Here is a 22,587-nt window from a genome sequence, read left to right as displayed (position 1 = left end):
GTCTAGGGCCACTGTTTGGTTTGTGCTTTCTGGGGTACTGTACAAACATGGCTGTGCAACATGCTGATCTCCATAGACGAGGACCTGCTCCCTATGTAGATATAAACGGTGATTTTTATTTTCAGGCAATTATACACTAAAGAAAATATGTTTATTATATTATATTCCATTTCTATCAACATATCTGGAGCTTTAAAATCAAAAGCACCATTAAAAAAAACACAGACAACTGTTTAATGATGTTGCACCATTTTTTTATTATTATTAATAACAATGTTTTAGATTGCACTTTCTTAAAAAATATCTCTTCATAACTTTGACAACAACTGAAAAACTTGAAGAAACTCAGGAATGCCAGGTAAGAGGTGAGCTGCACGCTTTTCTCAGACATAAATGACGAGCGCATGAGGCGAGTTTGGAAGATGGCGGCTGTGAGAACGTCACATTAACCCCTCAGCTACCACGAGAGCTGTAACCACACACCAAAGTCTGCCGAAGAGAGCGTGGGCTTAAAACGGGTTGAATATGCCTTTTTAAAAAAGTGGTATTATGTTACAAACTTGAGGTTATGGCATGGGAGATGAATCCTAATTCTTCCCTTCACGCTCCTCCATCGAACACCTCCTCGAAACATCCTTCACCTCCACACTTCTTTAGAAAACGATCTGCACTGTGGAAAATACCTCTGCCTTCTGCTCGATGCTCCAAATATTTTTATATTCCCCAAAAAAAAAAACATCACTGTGTCATAAAAACATTATGTCACTCATGGAAAACAGGGTTAAACCACTCGACTGTCAGGAAGAATAAACCCACACAGATAAACACATGTAGGAACGAACACACCACCGTCACCACCACGTCTTGGATCTGTTATCACTGCAAATGTAAATTCTTAAATGGCAACTTCAGGCCGAGTCACACACACTGCACCAAAGTCCCTCAATGCCTTATTATCACTGAGCAACAACCACAGACAAAAAAAAAAAAAAGATCCTAATTTCCAAACAAAACAAAACAAAAAAAATGTTAAAATTTGTTTTTACTGAAACAAAGAAAAAAAAATTCAAACTGAAAATAAATGAATTTGTGTCACTTCAATGTCTTCAAAACAAATAACCACACCGTCGAACTAAAACGCTGCTGGGAGACTTTAAATCACTCGTCCCCGTCAGAAACAAAAAGTTAACTTTGACTGAATAATGAATAAACAGGTTGCTCAGCATGACACATCACAACTGCACAACAACAATAAAAACATCTCTGAGCCCATGCCATACTGTCGCCGACCAGTCTGGAAGACGATTATCGGGATCTGTTGCAGTTTGGACAGAAAAGCGGAACAAAGCCCTCTGATACCGGCAACGCTGAAGCTTCTTCAATAAACAAAAAGTCACGTGTGTGTCGTACTTTGGTCAGTGAAAAGAGGAACTGCAGTGGTCAGACGGACAGACAGAGAGAGAGGAAGGCGTGTTTCTGTAGAGCGTAAAAAAAGAAATGACAGCACAACCAACCCTCCATTAATGATTGTATTATGGTTGGATTCCAACACGGAACATAAAGGATGGAGTCATCAGACGCCACTCGTCAGGCTCGACAGGAGCGCTGCTGAAAGAAGTGGGTCCCAAGAACATCCCCCCCAATATGGGAGGTTAACAGTGGGGAGGGGGGTTAAAGGAAGCAGGACAGGGAGGAGGGCTCGGGGAGAAACGGCGTTCCCACCACCAGCCCTTAAGGCTCCAGTTCAATCTCCTCCTCAGTGTGTTTCCTCATGTGCACCAGCATCCCCTGAAACACACAAACATGATAATGATTTTCCGACTGTCCAGTTGGATAAAATCTGTTACTTGGCTTTAAAGACAAACTTTTTAAATGATAAAACACTGAACAATGTAATGCATTAATATCTGGGGAAGACAATTAGCCCACATTTTTACTGAAGGGGGTCTCTGGCCCAAAGAAGGTTGAGAACCACTGATCTACAAACTAAAAACACATTAAATTGTGTGTTGTTTTTTTATACCTGCTTGGAGCTGTTGCGTGCACAGAAAAACTCTTCACAGTTTTTCCAGCGGCATTTAAGCGTCTGGGAGTTGGTACTGGTGTGGTCGTTGATCAGGTGCTGCTGCAGATGCTCCATCATCCCGAACACCAGCGAACAGCCGTGCCACTGTCGACACAACAACATCGTTAATCACTAATGACCAGAGAGCCCTCACAGCTGCAGGAACGTTTTTACCGACACATTATAAAGAGAGTCCACATTCAAACTTGGTTAATACTCTTTTAAACACCAGACAGCTGGTGGCTCTTTTTTAACCTGGCAACGTGCACGGCTCACCTGGTAGTCGAGTCAAACGCTCCCTATTACATGATTAACAGAGTCTAAAGAAGGAAGTCTGGGATAACAAAGAGTTGATAACCAAATTCAGGGTGCTTGTTAGCTCTGACTCTCTCAAGCTTTGTGATGAGTTTGGAGGCAGAAAAAATGTTTTACAATCTGAAACATGAATTTGAACATCAAGATTTGTTAATTAGTTATGTTAACGTCTCCTGAATCTTCTTGTGTTCTGGTGTCACAGCTGCCTAAATACATCACAGTCTCACATCGTCTGAATAAACTCATCCCTCCACCTCTCAGCTCTGCTCCCCGTCCCTCATCTTACCCAGCAGCGATAGTTCTGCATCAGGTTCAGCTTGACGGCCTCCACGCTGCCGTCGTAACAACCTGTGTAGATCTGAAACACAAAATGAACATTAATAATCTGTTAAGATCTAAACTTTAGGCTCATGTTTTCCAAATACCAAAAACCATGTATAGATCATATGTTAAAGACATATCAACTAATTAAAATCTAATTTAAACAGGTGACATGAAACATGACTGTGACCATCATCATCCTGTTTGAAAGCCAATCAAATCAGTGTATTCTTCAGCGGGTTACAGTTAGGATCAATGATGTCTCTAATCAGTGTTTTTAACATATTTTCCTTGTTAAGTTTCAATCAGCAGGACTCTCACCATGTTCTTGTGGATAGCCATACACATCACCATGTCCTTGTGTCCCCCATAAACCTGCAGCTGGTCGTGAGACTGTGGAGACAAAACAGGTTTGTTTTTTTTAAGATTATTTTTTGGGCATTTTCCCTTTATTGAGAGTATAGCCTAACAGGAGATGTGAGAGAGGTGCTTATGAGGAAAAGTCCACAGACAGGAGGAGAGAGAATTCGTGCACACTGTCCTTTTACTTGCAGTAAACTTTATTTAGAAATCCTCAGTCTTTACCTCGGCTTCACAAAAATATACTGAAGTGGCGTTCACACCTGAACGTAACTAAGCAGTGTGCTCAGAGGGCAGAGTGGCTAACAGACAGATACATTAATAAGACAGAGATGGTTTAAGGATGCAGACCTGTAGATCGTAGACGCGGACCAGTTTGTCCAGACAAGCCGTCACCATCACCTTCCCCAGGACGGACACGACAGTGACAGCGTGACTGTGGCCCTTATAGACCCGCACCAGCTCTCCGGTCTGTACGAGAGGCACAGGAAATAAAGTGTGATGTAAGTTTATTAGACATTATAGGTTGTGATTTCACTGCGCTGTGGAGAAGCCCTTTACATTCAAGAAGGAACTATAAAGATGTAACACTGTCACATCAAATCTTCTTGTGTATGAAGAGATAAACAGGAGGACTCACATGGATGTTGTGTGCGTAGACACACTGATCACTGGAGCCACTGAACACCAGGTCATTGACCACCTGAGAGACACACACACACAACCACAAATTAAAGTCACTGTGACAGAAAAGTTTAAAACTCCCTGCAAGATGAACATTTTTTAAATTCCTCTGTTTGTTTCTGTGCATTCCACTGCTGAAACAGACTCCAACAGTTACGTAGTCTCAGTGTTGAAGCTCAGTTACCTTCATGCAGAGGACAGTTTTGGTGTGTCCCTCCAGCGTGCGCAGCAGCAGGCCGCTCTTGGCGTCCCTCACACTGATGGTGCTGTCGTAGGAGCCGACCAGCAGGATCCTCCGGGCTCCCTCCTGCGACGAGGCCAGACAGCTCACAGCTCGCGGCCCGTGACACTCGAACACGTCCATCTGCTTGTTTGTCTAAACAAAGAATGCAAAATAGAAATGAAAGCCTTTTAATAGAGACCGTCACGTGTTTCCAACCTTTCTCCTGAAAAGCTGTTAAATACATTTTCTGACATGATGCATTTGAGTTTTTTTCCCAGTTCCTGCAAAAACTAAATGTGTGAAAATATTTCCTTCAGATGGTTATATTAAGTAACGAGCACATACTGCAGCACACTGTTGCTGCTCATGTGACACCTGGTCTGTGATGGTTCATATTAGGTCTGCAACTAACGCTTGATTTCATTACCGATTAATTTGCAGGTCTAGTAGCTGCCCTGGAGATCAGACGGACATCCATCAATGCTCCACCTCCTCCATCTTTCCATCCCACACTTACAAGACAGTTTGTGTGCAAAGGTGCAAATCAATCCAAAGCCTGTACGGTAAAATCAGACATCAGCCAGCTGGGAGGGGCACGAGACTGGCAGATCTGAATCAGCAGCTATGCTTTCCATTTGAGATCGCCTCTGCTAACCCCAGACCAGACCTTGTACTTGGTCCTCCTCACTCCTCATCTTCATCATTGAGCTCACTGTGCCCTCAGAGGATGCTGTGAAGGAGGCCTACGAATCCAAGAGCCTTAAGTACACCAAGCTGGCAGCCAGCTTTGAGCAACGTGGCTGGAAAGGGAAGGTTTGCCCAGTTAAAGTTGGCTGCAGAGGCTTCGTGGGTAAATCAACAAGGCTGCTAAAGGACATGAGAATTCGAGGCCAGGCTCAACGTCAGGCCGTCAAAGCCCTCACTAACGCTGCCCAACAGGCAGGTGGGTGTCTCTGGATTAAGAGGAGAGACACCACTTTGGCCCCGAAACTACACCAACAACAGCTGGGACAGAGGGAGTAAAGGCAGAGCGGACCTTTTTAACTACTTAATGTATATTCTGTGCACACCACATGGCTCACCTTGAGGTTAAAGGTCACCACTGTGCCGTTTGCCAGACCAGCATATAAAATCTTCCACCGACTGTGGAGGCAGAGGACTCGGTCTGACAGAGAGAACTGCTGCTCCAGCTCTCGTGTCTGTGGACGATAAAACGACATCAACTAAGCGTCAGAATCCAGAAAGAAATGTGTGAACTGAAACAGTCACTGAAAAGGAAGTGAATGCTGTGCAAAATATTATCCTAATTATACATTTTTATACATGTGGAGAGAAGAATAGCAACTTCTGATACTCTTCTACTGTTTCCACTGAACTCAATTCCAGGTCAATAGTAGAGTTGATAACAACCAGCACAATAAAGACAAAAACATAATGCATTACTTAACAAACCTATAATGTGTATCTGACCAGTGAATGACTAAATATTCATTAAGTGCTGCAAAAAGTATCCATTGATAATGTGATTAATGCGTGAAAGCAGATGTGTGTCTTCACCTTGAGGCTGTAGCAGCAGATGGTCTGGTCACTGGAACCAGAATAAAGGCGATGATGCAGACTGGGAGCCGTGGACACCAGCAGGCAGCTCACTTTGGAGCTGTGACCCTCAAACACACCGACACATTTATGGCTCTGCAACAACGAGATAGAACATGTTTGTTTTTCTGCGCCCACAGAAAATAAGAACTTAATAAAAAAATCCCAACATCCTGACAAACAGCAGCAGAAATTCGACACCCACCACCAGGTCAAAGGCTCTGACGGTGCGGTCTCCTGAACACGTGTACAGCAGCCCATTGTAGATCTGCATGGCGTTCACCGCCTCCTGATGGCCCTCGAACACACCCTCGGTGGGTAAATCATCCTCACCGTGGTCAGAGCACGCATCTGGGAAACACAGGGATGAAGAGCAGTTTGTAGAAATGCCATTAACTTAAAATTAAGGCAAGAATCTGACGATATGTATGTATCCTCCAGATCATTTCCTAAGTGTGGGTTTTGTACGTTTTTCTCTGAATGATCCTTTAAAGCAGCGTTCAGTGTACCTCAGGTTAAATATACACATTCTGAGAAAGCTGTGTCCGTTCATCACCCAATCATCAGGCTCACACAGCGTCACAACTAACAGCTCTATGAATATCGTGCCCATAAAAAGTAATTTGGGCACTCAGAGAGTCTATTTTAACCTGCTCCAGGAGGAAGGCATGTCTAATTCTGGCGGCTCAGAGGCTGGTGTGATTTTATAGTTAGGATATGTATTCAAACATGGAGGCTCACAGCAGGGAGTGTGTTGAAGTGATTGAGTTGGGTTTTAACTTCTCCCTCCAGCTCTCTTTTTCATTTTCCCATAATTATTTCTGTCACTATTAATGTGAACAAACGAGTGCAAACTACGAATGTCTTCCAGGAGAGACTGTCTAAAATGTGTGCCATTATCCATATAATTAAACAATTTCCAACATGGACGAACACCATGTCGTACGCGCTGGTTCTGTTGGAGTATAACCCGACCTTTATAACACAAACAGCTCTCCAGAGGTGAACTCACCTGATGAGGTCTTCACTGTCTTGGGCAATGTGATGGGGAACGGCATGTCACTGAGGGGAGAGAAGGAGGAAATGATGAGGGATTTTAGTTTGGGTTTAATCTGTGAATAAAAGTATCTGTATTTAGACTCCATACAAAAGATCATAGTGGGTCATTAGCTGAGGCAAAAGACAAATAAAAGCAGTGTGAAGTTCTGACAGAATGTCAGCTACCATGAATCTTTCGTTCTGGAGCTTTTGAGTGAATCACAGAGTCCTCATCAGCAGATTGAGTTTGCACGGTGACCATCGAACTGTAGATGTTTAGACTTAAAGATTATGAGTGATTCAGTTGAAAGCTCCAGAATAGGCAAATAAGTGGACTGTGAGCTGAAATTGTTTCCAAGGTAAAGAGTCTGACCTCTCTGAGGATCGACACACGTCCATGTCACTGGTGGAGGTGACCTCGTTGCAGGCCAGGCTCTGTGGTTCAGGTCTGGAGGAGTCAGGGACCTGGGCCGGAGGGGAAGCTGGAACCAGGGCGTCTGTGTGGGGCTGCTGACAGGGTGCGGTGACCTCCATGCTCTCCTCTGAATCCAAGTTCACTGTAGGTTCAGCAGGGGCCACCTGGGGGAGCTCCACCATGTGTTTGGGGGACTTGGAATCCTCTGTCTCAGGTTTGATGTCTGCAAACAGCCTCTCAGAGGCCTCCTCGCCGCCCTCCATGTTCACGTCACCCTCTCTTTCCTCTAAGGGCGGAGTGGAGGTGCTGACCTGAGAGCTTCCACTGGGTCTCCTGCGAGGTCGAAGCCACCTCGGCCTCAAGGCCTCTCCGTCTATCTCGGTGTCGCTGCTCTCAGGTTGCTCCGTCCCTTGGGCCTTCTTCAGCACCTTCCTCTTCTTCAGCTTCCTCACGCGCTTCCCACGTTCAGATGGAGAGGTGGGCGCATTGAGGAGCGACGGAGGCTCAAAGGCTGCACAGTCACCAACACTGCCCACCTCAGAGCCCCCCCTGCTGGGTGAGAGAAGCTTCACAGGAGGTTTGAAGTCGGGCAAAGAGGCGAGGCAGCTCCTTGTTGCCTGTATGGCCTTTTCTGTCGACTCGACCAGTCCTGACAAACTCTCTTTGCTGTCTGCAGGCTCGTTAAAGTTCTCCCAGTTATGTTCTGTGTTAGTTTGGTACGGCTCCGACTTTCTGTCAGGAGACGGCTGGAAATTAAGTACAGGATCTGCAAGAGTTTCAAAAACACGTGGATAATCAGAACACTGCAAATTCAACTGACATGAGCAGAAACTGAGAGGACATTTTTAGGAACTTTCTCTATTTTCCCTTGAGTTACATGTCTAACTAAGTAAATCTGGCAGGTAAAATGCATGGTTGTCTATTACTATGTGCCATAAAGTCAGATTTCTGAACACTTTCCCTGATCTAGGACCAGGTGGTCTAAACGTTCCTCATGAACCTTTTTTTGGGATATTTCTAAGTCAGCAACGTTTACATCCACATTTTCTAGATACTGCATTTTACTGGCACATCATTATGTTTCTTGTCAGATAACTGTTTTGCATGAAAACATTTGTAGAAACGTTCTGTATGATGTTACCTGGTGGAGAGGCTGCAGCAGGAGCAGCAGGCAGCTCTGGAGTGGTGCTGTGAGCACAGTGGGTTATACTGTCCACAGGATCCATCTCTGAGCTGACGTGGACAGGAGACTGAGGCTCCTGCTTGATGACTATAGGCATGAAGGGAAGGCTGGAGGAGGGAGGGGAGGGAGGAGAGGCGCGCTCCGCAGGAAGACCTGGACTCAGGGCAGCAGCGGCAGCAGCAGCAGGAGGAGCAGCAGCAGGAGAAGCAGGAACAGCGGGGTCAGTGACAGGGGAGAGCAGAACGGAGGAGGGCATGTACGACTCAGCTTCTATTGTATCCATCTTTTCTTCTTTCAGTTTGAATGGAGGTGCTTCATCCATACTACCTGCTGTAAAAACCACACAACACAAACTTAATTACACCGTTTATTTCAGTATTTTGAGAGCCTAAAATCATCCAGTATAAGCGCTATGACAACTACAATAACAACTCATTGGTTCTAATATGAATTAGTTTCTATAGCTTGTTTAAATTGTAATAGCTCTGACCTGCAATATAGTCACTGGTACTACGTTTTTCTACATTTAATGCACTCAAAAATATCTTTTCATTTTCACAGTCGGCTGCTGGCTAACTGGCTAACGAGCGACCTGTTGCTTTGTCCTGTCAATCCTCCAGTTTCCCTTTCTGAATGACGAATACAGACTACCACCGCCTGCTGATATGGAGAGTTGTTTCCTGTCACCCAGGTGCAGGATGTTGGCTGTTGGCTGGTGTCTTCCTAGTGTGTTCAAGTGCAACATTTTGGGCTGAGACAAAGGCGACGGCAGGTGACACAACAGTCAGCCTTTGTCGTCACTACTTCTTTGATGTCAGTTTGGTTTGTCTGGGCCTCAAGACCAGTAAGACCGGTAAGATTCCTTACCTTGCATCCCTTTTAGTAACTCAATGCGCTTGTTTCTCAGCGTGCTCATCTCTCCGGTCATCTGAGACAAAGAAGATGAAATCATACAAGAGCCATCAGAAAGTGAATACTTCTGCTTGTAAGGGCTAATATATAATACTGACTTAGGAACATGACATGAAAAGCACCGTCATGTGGTCTTACACACACACGTACACACTAAAAACAGGTTACATATGTACTCTGAGTGAAGAGGCTCACTCCGCACAGTTTATACAGGTGCCCTTCAAGACTGTTTGTCTGTTGTTTGTCAACAGCAAAAGTTAAGAGACACATTTTTAATTTAATTTAATTTAAATTAAAGGTTCGGCACGTAGGTGCTTCTATGATTTTCTTTTTACCTGCTGTTTGAGCACCATGAGACGCTGCACCTCCAGGTAGGCAGCCTCCAGCGCAGCACGGGCCTGGATCAGGCTGCTGTCCACAGTCTGCAGGGAGCGACTCAGCTCTTCCTCCCGCAGAGACACAGCCAGCAGCTGGTCGATCTGTAACCGCTCTGCACAGAGGCACCAAAACATATTCATGAAACATCGGAAGCACAACTCAGAGTTTCTTGCTGTCAGAGACAATATAGCACAGAAAAAACTAGGACATTTCACTCTTAAACTGGAAGCAATACAGTTTACTTGTTTACATGTTCGTTTAATTAATGCAACAGAAATCGTGGATACGAACCCTTTTTGGATTTGACTTTCCTCCTTTTGTTATTGTGTTCCAAACAAGACGTCTCTGCACTTGGAACGTCCTACAGGGAGAAAGCGAAGAGTTATGATCTGCTTCTTTGTATTTACGTAGCATTGCACCACTGTAACACCGGTTATGGACTTTTTAAGTATAAAAATCGATGCTGCAGGACCAGAGATATCATCTTCTTTATTGCATGCATTCTTTTTCCTTATAAAAACCTGGAGCCTACAATACCCACAATGCAATACAAACACTGATGGTTTGGTAGGAGATTAAGATAATATGCTTGAAATGTAGCCTTGAGTTGCTAGCCTCAAGCAGAGGAGTGAGAAAAAATGTATCCATTGATTTATAGATGTCTCTTTCCAAATGTAAGTCAATGGGAAAAGTCTTTTTGGGCCCAATGACATCAAGTGACAGACCCCAGAAATTGTAGTACCACTGTTTGGCCACTATGAAAATTGGCTTCAAAGCTTGGTGCACTTCCTGGGGGCCTGATTTTTAATACATAAAATCGGTTGGAGTTCCATTTTACTTCCTTTACTCACCCCAGCAGCTCTTCGCCTCTTTCCTGTCCCCTGGCCGTCGTACATCTCTGTCCCCGAACTGCTGTCCCCGAGCACCGAATCAGACCGCTGCAGGGCCTTCACTGTCGCTGACGTTAACTTCTCTGGCTGCTTCTGTGCTTTAGTTTCAAGCTGACCGAGCATCTGCTCCACCTCTTGCTGACGCTGACTGTCTTTGTTCCCTTGAGTGGACATGGTGTCAGGAGAAACAGAGGATCCCTGCTGCTCTGAGCTGAGGGCGTCCCTCTGCGGCGTCTCCTTTGACATGAAGGATCTAAACAGGGAGTGAGAGGATGCAGGGGCGACGCTGCTCTCTGATAAGGAGCGTTTACGGGAGGCAGAGATGTCCGTCAACGACTCCCACTGGAAACCCTCAAGGAGGGGAATGTCGTCCTCCTCCTGGCTCTGGTCCTCCTGGTCGATCGGCACCATTTCTATCCCAAACCTGGAGCACATACAGGACACAACATGAGCTTAATGTAACGAGAAAAGAATGCATCAAACTCTAAATGTGCGATCAAGAACTCACCTTGGCATGCCTTTCCCTTTGTCTTGCTTCTTCCTGACCTCCTGGTACACCTGTTCCCAGTTCACATTGCGGCGAGACCCAGATGAGCTGATGAGCTGACGCACAGTCGGTTTGAGCCCCGAGTCCTTTTCTGTGTCACTCCTTCGCGACTCGCTCAGGTTTCGCACCCGTCTGGCAATGTTCAGGTTGGGCTCGTGGCCACCGGTTTTGCTCTTGGAGCTGATGTGTTTGGTCAGGTCACGTTTCAGGACGGGAGGCAGATCAAGTTTAGACAGACTTGACGTGTTTGAACCCGAGACCGTCTGAGCTTCACCACTTCTGGAGGTGTCGCTCTCTGAGCTCTGCCCTGCTTCTACAGCCTGCATGGCTTCATCGGCGGCCACAGGGCACGTTTCCTTCTCCGCTCTCCTCTGACCCTCTTCATCTTCCCGGCTCAAGGCTGCAGGCTCTGAGCTCTCCATTGTAGAGGTGCTCACTTGCAATGATTGGAGAAACTGGCTGCTGTCTGATGATTGCTTTTCTGGTCTGACTAAATCAGGCAGATTTGGTTTAGCTGCGTTCTGCCTGTTTTCTTTGTTCACTCCAACCTGACTCTGATCCCTCTGCTGCTCCTCCACGATGTGCAGCGTCATCTCCATACTTTTGTTTCTCAAACTATCCAACGAGCTCCTCTTTTCTAACACAGCCTGTCGGGCTTTCCTGAACGTTTCCTGGAGCTGCCGTTCTTGCCTCGACTGAAGTGGCCCGACAGCCGACAGCTGGGAACTGAGTCCACTCTGCTTTGGAGCTGATTTTGATTGTGCTTGACTGGAGGCCTTGCTGAGTTGAGCACTGCTGAGACCAGGAAGTGAGGACATCTTCCAATCTTTATGTAGCGACGGCTTATTTGCCTTTTGATTGGAGGGAGCAGATGCGGCGTTCTGGTGGCCATCTCTCTGTGCACTGCTGCTTCTACTGCTGCTGCTGCTGCTCTGATCTCTGGGTTTGGTTTTGGGGTTTGTTTTATGTCTCCCTTTCTCTTCAACACTTTGTCCACTCGCTGTGAGCTGCCCTCGTTTCTGTTCAGGTCTGGACTGTCTGTTAACAGCACTGGTTTCCCAGGCATTGTCTTGACCTTTGGGGACTTTGGGGTACTTCTCTGATGGGTTTGGGTTGAGATCTTTATGGGGAACAGATTCAAACCCCTTTGTGACCGGATAGGGCGACCAGCGACAGGCTTTGTCCAGCTTTGGATTACTACCAAACGGCTTGGAGCACTTACTACTGTTGTTATCAGGTTCTGCTGTTTGTCCCTCCCCATTCTGACGCCTATCACCCTGCTGACCGCCCTGGTCACTGCTTGGATTCTGAAACTGGTTCAGAGCCCGGGCAAAAAAACTAGGTGGAGGCGGATACGACCCCAAAAGGCTCAAGGGTCGGCCCCTTTGTGGGCTCTGGGAGATATTGTTCCGACCGTAGACTCCATTACTGCTGCCTCCATTGCTGAGCCAAGGCAGTCGACTTCGCTGATTACCAGAAAACGCACCCTGATCCCACTGCTTGTTGCCCAAACCTTCCTGGCTGTGCAAGCTTCCACCAGCGATCTCTCCAGACGCCCATTTCTGGAGGTTGGGAGGCTCCTGAGCGTGCCACGTGGCGCTCTTTCCCTGTCTACTGTGCTGCCAGGGTTGTGCCTCCTCTGCATTGGTATTATACTGGTTGCTCCTGTACCAAGTTCTGTGGTGATTGAATCCACCGAACCCCTGCGACTGCTGCTTCCAGGCACATTCCAGCCGGTAACGCTCCTTAGCGTCCTTTAACCTCTGCTGAAACTCCTCCTTTCTCCGACGATCCTCTTCTTCTCTTGCCAGCTTTGCAGCAGCGGCCTCCTTCTCTTTTCTACAAACAAAAGACAGATATCAACATATTTCTTCAATCTGATTTATATCATTTTTTCCCCAAACCATGTCACTGTGCAAAACGAAGCGCACATCTTCTCATGGACGAAAGGCTTGTGCACATGACAGTGCGAGCTGTAAACACTAATGGCATCCTCTTTAGCTGAGCTGTAATGCTAGCTAGCTCAGTGGTGCTAGCAGTAGATGCACACGTCCTTCTGCGCAGTGATACAGTTGGCGGGTGTAGTTTGGTACAAAGAAAACAGTTCCTAAATCAATCTGTTCACAACAGATTATTTTTGCGTAACCAGGTCATGATTTCTGCAAAGAGACACTGATGTTGAGTTTTTCAAATGTATTTTTTGGCGTTTTGAGCTCCACAAGCTGAGTGACATCTACTTCCATTATTTTGAAGAGAAGGCAGACATCTCTACAGCTGATATCTCCAACACTTGGCAACTCACTCCAAAACTATCTAGATTGATATATAGCACTACAGGTAAGATGAGAAATACGTAGTTTTGATTTTGGGGTTGATTTTGACTCTCACCACTCTCGACAGTATTGTTTCCAGCTGCAACAGCCAGCTGCTTTCATGAATCAATGGACAGATGTTGAAACGGTCAATTACCACATTCAAAGTGGATATAAAATGCCAAAGCTGTGTATACTGTTTGTTTCTGCTGCCCCCAAATGGGCAAAAATATGCAGGTTTAAGGCTCATTTGCTGCAATGCTTGAGGCAAATGTATTTCAGATTAACTGGAATCTGTTTAAAAAAACATCTCTCTGGCAACTGCATCTCTTGACCCACTGCTGTCCGGTGTCAGGGATCAGATCACAGTGTGACCTTCAGCACTGAGCTGCAGAGAGAAAAGATCTGACACGTGACGAGCAGACAGCTGAATGTGTTTGCCTGGACACATATCTAACTTTCTCAACTGCTGCAGTCAAACATTTTCCAAGGTTTACAGTGAGACAGTGAGGTCAATACAAAAGGCATTTTGAGGTATTAAAGCATGAGTCACTGTGTTTTACAATCCGAAAACCACCGTTATATATCAAAGGAAAAGCTACATAATATAGTCCAGATTTCAGAGCATCACAGGGCTGTAGTGAAGGTTTCTGGTCGTGTTTTATAATTTGTAGGAGGGCAGTAAACTCGTGTCTGAACTTTGTGTGGCGGTCATGCTTTTATTTTCAGCTACATCCTGACATACGACTCCAGCCGCAGCTATAACAGGCCTGTGAGCAGCACTGAGCGAAATGTGACTATACAAGGCGTACGTACACACAAACGACAAACTCATGAGCTGCATTTATATTATGGGGACAAATCATCACAACATAATAAACATAGAATAGTGCTAAACAGTTAATCAGAGAAATATTGTAATGGAAATAATGACTTCTGAGTTTTAAAAGTGCAATCTCGTGCAGCCTGGTCCAGTGATCAAATGTCATGTTGACAAATATGAAATATGTTCAGTTTTACTAAAAAATGTAAAAAAAAAAAAAACTTGTCATTTCTCGTATTTGCAAAATGATTTTGGCACAATTTATGTTTTCACCAATAAATACGCAGTGCACAAAATTACTTTTTGTAAATACAACTTTTTCTGTCTTTTTAAAGCAACTCTACTGACTATTATTCCCACAGATTCACATAAAAACCAGTGTTCAGCAGCACGACTGTCTCACCTGATCTGTTCTTTTCTCTTCTCGATCAGGTCCACCAAAGCCTGGTCGAAGTAGTCCTCGTCCCGGTCGTTCCCAGCATTCTTCTGCTCCACAGCCTCCACATTCTGCTTGTGCGTGGGACTGGAAATGTGGCTGGCATAATCAGTCAGGCTCACCACAGTCACCTTGCACACTCTGCACTCGTGTCCGCAGTCCCTGGGGAGGGAAGGAGACAGCGGGCGTTCAATGGTTCCTTCCGGCATCGTTCTGATCTAGTCTGGTTTTGTTTGTGCCTGCAGAGCCCTCAGCGACGTACTCTGGCTCTACTTTCTGTTGCTTCAAAGTCAAAATAAAGTAAGGAGAGGAGAATACTCAACAATCCTTAAAAAGAAAACTTCCGAATTCTCTATCAGTCACAGATCAGGAGGTAGCTAACTTGTAATTTTTCTCTTGTTAAAAAAAAAAAGTTAAAATCTTTATCATCCTGATCTTGTTTTCCGTTTCTTCAGCAGGCCATAGGTGGCAGAGCGACGGCAGGAGAAGCAGCCAGGCCAGACCCAGGCAGCATCCAGCCACAACCAGCCATGCAGCACAGCACCGGAGGGGAGAGAGGCACAGCGCCCTCAGCCTAGTGCCCTTTCATGATGGTGACCGCTGCGCTCTGAGACTCTACACAAGGCGATGTGTGTATTTGACTTCACACTCCTCTCACAGAGCCAGGAGCCAGCCCCCCTCCGAGCCAGCATGTGTTATTAGGACAGGCCTGAGCATCCTGCCGACCAATCCCAAGCAAAGCCTGTGTAACCGGAGCCGTGTGCAGCTGCTCAAAGCCTCCACTTCAAAACCTCTCCCAAGTATGTCATCCTGTGGTTCTGATCAGGACGGTGACTCTGCTGGCTCCTTCTCAACTTCTCTATCATATCTGTGTCATGGCATGCTGCCATTTTCTGACCTCTCGTGCAGTTGGCAAACTCTTTATCAGTACGATAGTGTTACTTTCATTTATTTCACACGTTATTTCTCAGCTGCAGAGGTGGGAGCAATGCAACCTGAAAAAGGACCTCACATAGAGCTGCATCAAGCTGGAGCTAAAGTTACGCTGCAGCCATCCTGTTCCTGCATTCCTGGACACTGTTTCTAAATCACCAAGCACTCTTGTGAAACTTTTCTTCAATAACTCCTCTCCCTTGCTGCTTTTCCCTCCCTTTTTATTTTACAAATGTACCAACCATCCCAGTTTAAAACCATGCCATCTTTGCGCATCAGTATTTGCACGAAATCCCAGTAACTTAGCAACAACTCCAGCCCTTGATCAGCATTTGCTCCTCTCCAGATTCTTCCCTCTCAGCGACAGGCCACATACTTTAACTAATCTACATGAGAGTCACAGGATAGCCAGTTGCCTTCTATCGGTCACGCCTGTTGTTCCGGAGAGATTGTGTCTAAATATATTTGCCACAGTTGAGACAGCTGCCCACATATCCACTTGCCCAATAACTGTGAACACGTGCCCGTTTGCACACGTGCATCGTGACCCAAATACATTTGGACAAAACTCTTGATACAAAGTCAAACATTTTGCCTTGACATCACTGATTCATTTAAAAATAGCGTGTGCAATAAGATGCATTATAGACCTGATTCTGATACTAAAAATCTTCCAGAGCTTGTGCTATCTATGACTATCTGTGAAACTAAATGTGTCTTTGTAACGTATTTCTGCAAAAATCAGTGAAATTTAAAGACATGAAATAGAATTACATGATGTCTGTGCATGCTGTTTATTTTTGGAGAAACAACTCACCGGCCTTTGAGCTTCTCCAGCTCGCGGTGGTGCAGCATACTCCTCATGTGCTCATCCATCTCCTGCAGATACACATTGAAAAATTAAGCTGTTTTTTTAGGCATCTATACACCTGTCAATGTCCTGTAAGTTTCCTTGTTTAGTTAGGTGTTAGATAACATTTAACTGATCCCCAACAGAGGGAATTTACTTGTGGCTGCATTGGATTTGGGGGTTTTTAAGTCTCCATCCATGTCAGTGAAAACATGGATGCTTCACACACAGAAGATCTATACAATCAGCACAGTTTCAAGATTAGAGTCACCAATTCAGTATCTGACCAAATGTCTCCCCTTCTGTTCCTGAGATATGACGTTAAAACATGATGATGTCACAGTCAAGCTGACCTTTGACCTTTTGACCTTCATTATTTTATCCTGTTAGACATTTGTGTCAAGTTTGGTCAGAGTTAGTGAATGAATTCTTCAGTTATGGACAAAAATATGTTTCGTGAGGTCACACTGACCTTGACCTTTAACCTTCCACCACAAAATTCTAATCGGTTTATTCCTCAGTCCAAGTCAACGTTTGTGCCAAATTTGAGGAAATACCCTTGATGCGTCCTTGAGGTATCGTGTTCACAAGGATGGAGCAGATGTACATACAGACAGACAATCCAAAAACAAACTGCTTCAGGCCACGGCTGTCGCAGCTCAGAGGCATGAAAACTAAGGCTTTCTTTTAAGCTCATGAAAAAGTGGAAATGACGTGTGCAAGAGGTTATTAAAAACTGTTACAACAAACCTACATTTAAGAACATAAACACAAAGTAATGCCAACAAAATGTAAATCAAGGGTGTAAGGATACATCGATCTGGATCTGTACGCTGATTCAGTGATTAACGACCCAATAATATTGATGTGAAGTGAAAACAATTATGTTAATCATCATCTTCAAGGTGCAGCTTTGTTTTAAAATTGCCATGGCATGTCTGTGTCATCATTTCCATCCAAGCGCACCTGCTTTCTAAACATTCAAACAGAGCTAGGGGCTGTTTGCCAGGCAGATAATGGTAACTGAGCAGCCAAGAGAAAGACAATGAGGACTTTTATTGATATCGTCTCACAGAGTCCTGCAGCGGGGTACCCCACAAAAAGCTGCGTTCCGGTTAAAAATACATATATATACATATATAAATTCAGGGGTACAGACACAGGTAAAAAAGGATCCTTTGGAGGTTTGATGGTGGTGGAAGGAGCACGCTGAATGTTTCCTAACCTGGCAGTGATTGAATGTTTGCACCATCCAGTCAAAGAGACGTCCAATTCAAGAACGGAGAACCAGCTTAATGTGAGTGACTGGAGCCTGGGGGGTTTAATCACGGGTGTGGGTCGAGTCGCAGGACTTTTACCAACGAGTGCGGCTTTGAATTAGACATAATGACACGTCACAGGTCGGTTCTGGTACTGAGCTTTACGGGTAAGGGTGGGTACAGGATTTCAAAAGTGAACCTGTGCAGGACATACTATTCACAGGTCCCTGAACTGAGTTGAAAGTGTATTATGACAGACTCTGTGATATCAGCGAATGTTGTATCATTGTGCAAGGACCCCATATATCGCATCATGATGAAAATTACACCCATACTGTTACACAACAACTGCTTAATTTATTACCTGACAAGTTGTTAACATTAATTTTGTCAAACAACTTGTGAAACTCCAGCACTGATGTAGCCTGAGCTCCTCAATCTATCACATGACATCATACTGTGTTTACACATTTACACATTTTAATCGTGTTTGAGGGGGAGTTACCTGTTTGGAGGTGTGGACTGTTTCACAGAGGATGCACTTTCTGTCTTTCGCCATCTTGAACACAAGTGGAAATCAGCCCATTACTGTTGATAAAAGAGAATTTAATAAAGAGAAAGGAGTCATTAATAAAAGCTTAAAAAGGACAAGACAACAAAGCTCTGTTAAATCATATGCAAATATAAATAAATGTGTTGTGGTGAGTTTGTTTCAACCTTTGTTGGGCATCAAAAACAGTTCAGTGAGCTGTACTCATCAAACCGACACAGATCAGGGAGCTCAAGTCTCATCAAACAACCACACCTAACTATTCAACAACATGCCTCGGTACCACACAGACCACATGTCAGAGCAGGGTTTAACCTGGACACTGGTCTAATTCCAGTCTGCTGATGGAGCAACTCTGTGGCCAGGAGGCAGCATCAGAGCTATGTCTGGACTTGTTGAACATTCACAAACAGGGTGGGAGAGTAACTCCAGCTACGCCTCAGAGGCTGGTGAAGATACTTCTGTGGGGCTGTTGGGTTTATCCACACTGAAACTGCCTTCTCAAGATGCATCTGACCATGACCTCCTTCTGTTCTAACGTCAGTTTGGAGGAAGTGGGTTTAAGTTTGCCATCGTCAGAGCTTTAGTGGCGTCTAAAACAAACCATTAAAACAAAAAACCCAAATGAGACAAACAGGAAACATCTCTCCATCTCTAGTGTTGAAGTTTTGGGAACTGAACTGCAAAACATAACATTAGAAAAAGACAATATCAGTGTGAACATGTGGCAAAGTTTTGGTTCAAGACGAAGTAAAATCAATGAATGAAGTGGAAAGACAGCTGCACACTGAGAGTTATTTATTTATCTACACTGTTTTTGCCAAACAGAGCCTCTTCAAGCTACAAGCTCATTGGCAGTGAGAGAACATAATCTGTCTGGTAGCAAAGACAAATGCAATCACAAAACAGAAAAGTTGGCACGCTAACCTTCCTACAGTCGACATCCGGCACGGCTCTTATGTGATATTGATTTACAAACAAGGAACGAGGTGCAACACTTTGCCTGCTGGAAAATGATTAGTCCTTAAAAGACTGAGATTTCTGCAAGGTTGGTCTTCACTGAGTAAAAATAGTTTCTTCTTACTCTGATCTTTACCATATCGGGCGATTAATCAGTCAAACAGCGAAGTTTAATATAGTTTAAGTCCAATAAAGACCTGGGTAAAGTCTGGAGATCCCATCGTCCTCATTAGTTGGGCCTATATTCTGTTTATGACATTATGACGCGCCTCACAATACCTCTATCACCATTTCTCTTCACTCCCAAAGCACCAGAGGGGCGGCTATTTATAAAATCAGTGTGATCTGTGGGTCATGTTCTCTCGCAGCCACTGCATCTCTAGGGGGCAGGCAGGCCAGTGAGAGACACCAATTTAATCTGATATTAGCGACTGGTGGGTAAAACACCAACAGGCAGAGGGCAGGGGAGATGCTTGTTGTAGGGCTGCACAAGTAATAGAATATTAATCACAATCTGACTGACTGTGATATTAACGTATAAAATGTATGCTCCACTCATAAACACAGTTTTCATTAGGGATGCACGACATTGAATTTTTTGCTGATATCCAATACGACAATATGTTACAACTTATTTAGCTGATAACCAATACTGGTACTGATTTATCCACTTCACAGATTTAGTGCTCATAAAGTTTCTCCTGGAGTGGAATTAACATCATATTATACATGCATACTCTTATCGTGACGGCCCACCAGCAGATGGAGACATGAAATACAGTTCAGTGTCTGTAATATTCATTCATTGTGCAAAATACGAAAACACATGCTAGCTGATTCTAAAAGTTCATTTTAAAGCCAACATCAGCTGATACCGATGACGTGCCGATATTAGCGTGCATCCCTAGTTTTCATTTGGTTGCATTCTGTGATGCCGTGTATTTATCTTTAGTTAACCGACATTTTGGGCAAATTTTCAATTATATTTTGGCTCTAGTAGACGCCCTGAATTCAGGTGAAGATATATGTAGGAGTTATATAGGTATAACTCCTCCCCTTCCTGTAGCGAGAATTGCTGAAACAAAGGACACTGACAACAATATTCACCTACATTATGTGCACTGATGTACGTCACTACTCTTCAGTATCTTCAGAACATTATGTCCAATATTATTCTGTAATATCATGGTCACATGTCACTGTGGTGTAATATTATTTTCTCAGCCATGTGCAATACTACGTCTCATTGATTATGAAGTGCAGTCTGCTTTTAACACCATTTTAGTTCATTTTTAGTAACTCTTGTGCTAATCGTACTCCTACTGTTACTCTATTAGGCACTGGGTTTTGCTTTTGCTCCTTGAAAACACTTCTAGACTTATATATTTGTATATTTTGCCAGATATTTAATACTCTATTGTAGGGCCTGACCGATTTATCGGCCGATTATAGCCATTAGAAAATAATCGGCAATCAGCCAAAAGTTGTCCGATTGACGCCGATGTTAACACTTATATTTTCATCACTAACAAAATGCAGGGAATATGGTGTTTTACTTAGAAATAATGTCCTTGTATTACTTTTTGCACTATAACCTACCTCTGTTAAACTGGCAATAATAAGAAGAACTCTGGTACTGTGAACATACACATGAATGTCATGATTATTTTATTTCATTTTATTTTGAGGTTTGCCTTTTTGCACATCATATTTTTTATTTATTCTGTGTTCATATGCTGCTTGTTCCACACAATTTCTGATAATAAAATTATTTGAAAATAGTAAAATGTTCTTCCTTCAATTTATATCTTTGTAATGAGTGTCTGAACTACATTTAAGCCATCAAAAGCAGGTATTTTGGGGGGTTTTTAATTGAAAAACGTAATAATTTAATAGGCCGATATATCGGTTATCGGATTTTTTTATTCCATAATATCGGAATCGGCATCAGCCCCAAAAAATCCGTATCGGTCAGGCCCTACTCTATTGTACTAAAAATGGGTCCAGTGTGTGACCCTGACCTGGGGAACCTACTGGTTGTTAGTGGTTGTGAGTCGTTAAAATTCTGGTTACTGTACTTAGTGTTACTGTAATTTGAAGCATTCTCTGGCACAAGAATTTCCTTCAGGATAAATGACGTTCAATTGAATTTAAGTGAATTGAAGAACCTTATTATAAGTCTTATTTTGATGCAAAGATTTCTGAATATAGGACAAGATGGAAGTTTGTCCCTAAATCAATAAATAATCATGATAAATCATCTTGGTCTCAATACTGATGAAAATAATCGCTATTATCAGTTTGTCCATCATCTTCGTGCAGCTCCACTTTGATGTGTGAGTATTTAGTAAATCTTTGATCAGCACATCTTCAGCAAACCTCATGTAACCTTTGAACAGGACAAGTTGTCTTTGCAGTTTTAAAGAGTTGAGATATTTGCACAAAATGTTGCCTCAAGGCTCAGAGCTCATCGGCAGACACAGACAACAGCAGCATGTCTACCCGAAGCACCTCAACAACACAGGTAAGTTAGCATGCTAACCGCTGGCTAACCTGTGCAGGAGTCGATCATCACACCTGAACATCTGGAGTCTCTTTAACAATCACACCTGACACTATAAAGCAGGCAAAGTAAGTCAGCTGCAACAACAACTCTTACTTACACTTCAACACCAGGTAAAACTACCTTATAACCAACTCTGTGAGCTAACAGAGCTTCAATCACTGTTTGTTGTTAGCATAGCTGAAGCTAGCTGCTCTATGCTAATTTATTAAAGTGCAGATATTCGTGACTCCGTAAGAACCGGATCCAAAAGCAAACACAGAGCTCAGCAGATCTATAAACTGTGACTTCTAACAGCATTAACTTTAACTGTGAACTATGAGCTGAGGTTAGCTAGCAGGTTAGCAAGCTAGCAACAGCATGCTAGCCAGCGACACCAACGTTACCCCACTGCTGCACTCAGTGTTTGACTGCGTTGTCAAACCGTGAGTGAGATCAGCGAACACATCGTGGTTTAATACAGTTTAAATAGTGAGACAGGACTGATGGATACCTTTATAACATCCAACTGTGTGTGCAGCTACTGCATGTTCTCCTCCATCGCTGAGGCTAACAACAACATCCTCCTCCTCATCCTCCTCCTCCTCACCCCAACCTGAGCCACAACCAGGGAGGCGTTCAAGAACAACAACGTTCAGGAAAACAACACCGCGTGTTCAGTGTTGGCTACAAGTTTTTGTTTCAAGAGTTTTTGAATAGTTATAATATTAAATTAAAGTAAATATTTATAGTCAAAAAGGCACATTATATAATAATAATAATAATAATAATAATAATAATAACTTTATATAGCACAATTCATACAATGCAACATGAAAGACAATATTCAACATTCGTGATAGAGACAAATAAGATGATCAAAACGTATGACAAAAATAAAATTAATTTAAAAGTACAGGCTAAGACGAGACAAAACAACCATCAGTTGAATTTATGTCCTGCTGAGTTATTTTATTTTATTTATTTATTTATTT

At 43.8% G+C, this 22,587-nt stretch overlaps 1 protein-coding gene across 3 annotated transcripts; it reads right to left on the bottom strand.

The window, feature by feature from the left end:
• Positions 1-220: 220 nt before the first annotated feature.
• Positions 221-22,210, bottom strand: znf106a (zinc finger protein 106a). Of its 3 annotated transcripts, none has more exons than XM_050061244.1 (22): positions 22,107-22,210; positions 18,046-18,128; positions 16,249-16,310; positions 14,466-14,660; positions 10,889-12,766; positions 10,342-10,804; positions 9,782-9,851; positions 9,448-9,602; positions 9,068-9,128; positions 8,159-8,530; positions 6,976-7,783; positions 6,577-6,626; positions 5,770-5,915; positions 5,526-5,660; positions 5,051-5,167; positions 3,930-4,121; positions 3,702-3,764; positions 3,413-3,532; positions 3,023-3,094; positions 2,667-2,738; positions 2,024-2,170; positions 221-1,788 (listed from the first exon to the last, which is right to left on the bottom strand). In XM_050061244.1, exons 2-22 carry the CDS (start codon positions 18,097-18,099, stop codon positions 1,732-1,734), a joined length of 5,289 nt encoding a protein of 1,762 aa, XP_049917201.1. In that variant the 5' UTR covers positions 18,100-18,128; positions 22,107-22,210; the 3' UTR covers positions 221-1,731. The 3 variants fall into 3 exon arrangements, with proteins under 3 accessions (XP_049917201.1, XP_049917202.1, XP_049917203.1); XM_050061245.1 differs by lacking the exon at positions 22,107-22,210 and adding an exon at positions 18,258-18,353; XM_050061246.1 differs by lacking the exons at positions 221-1,788; positions 2,024-2,170; positions 2,667-2,738; ... (2 more) ...; positions 3,702-3,764; positions 3,930-4,121 and adding an exon at positions 4,300-4,768 and having other exon boundaries at positions 22,107-22,185.
• Between the last annotated feature and the right edge of the window lie 377 nt (positions 22,211-22,587).

This window comes from Epinephelus moara, chromosome 14 (assembly GCF_006386435.1).
Source record: "Epinephelus moara isolate mb chromosome 14, YSFRI_EMoa_1.0, whole genome shotgun sequence".
Classification (NCBI taxonomy): Eukaryota; Metazoa; Chordata; class Actinopteri; order Perciformes; family Serranidae; genus Epinephelus; species Epinephelus moara.
The sequence above is the reverse complement of the archived record's forward strand: the minus strand, read 5'-3'. Positions and strand labels throughout refer to the sequence as shown.

Bases quoted from the DNA above. Each gene is read 5' to 3' on its own strand.
- znf106a (XM_050061244.1), bottom strand. From the start codon at position 18,099: ATGGCGAAAGACAGAAAGTGCATCCTCTGTGAAACAGTCCACACCTCC. The intron at 14,661-16,248 runs GTGAGTTGTTTC...TTCCCTCCCCAG, and splicing joins CTGGAGAAGCTCAAAGGCCG to GGACTGCGGACACGAGTGCA. The intron at 2,171-2,666 runs GTAAGATGAGGG...TTGTGTCGACAG, and splicing joins TGCAGAACTATCGCTGCTGG to TGGCACGGCTGTTCGCTGGT.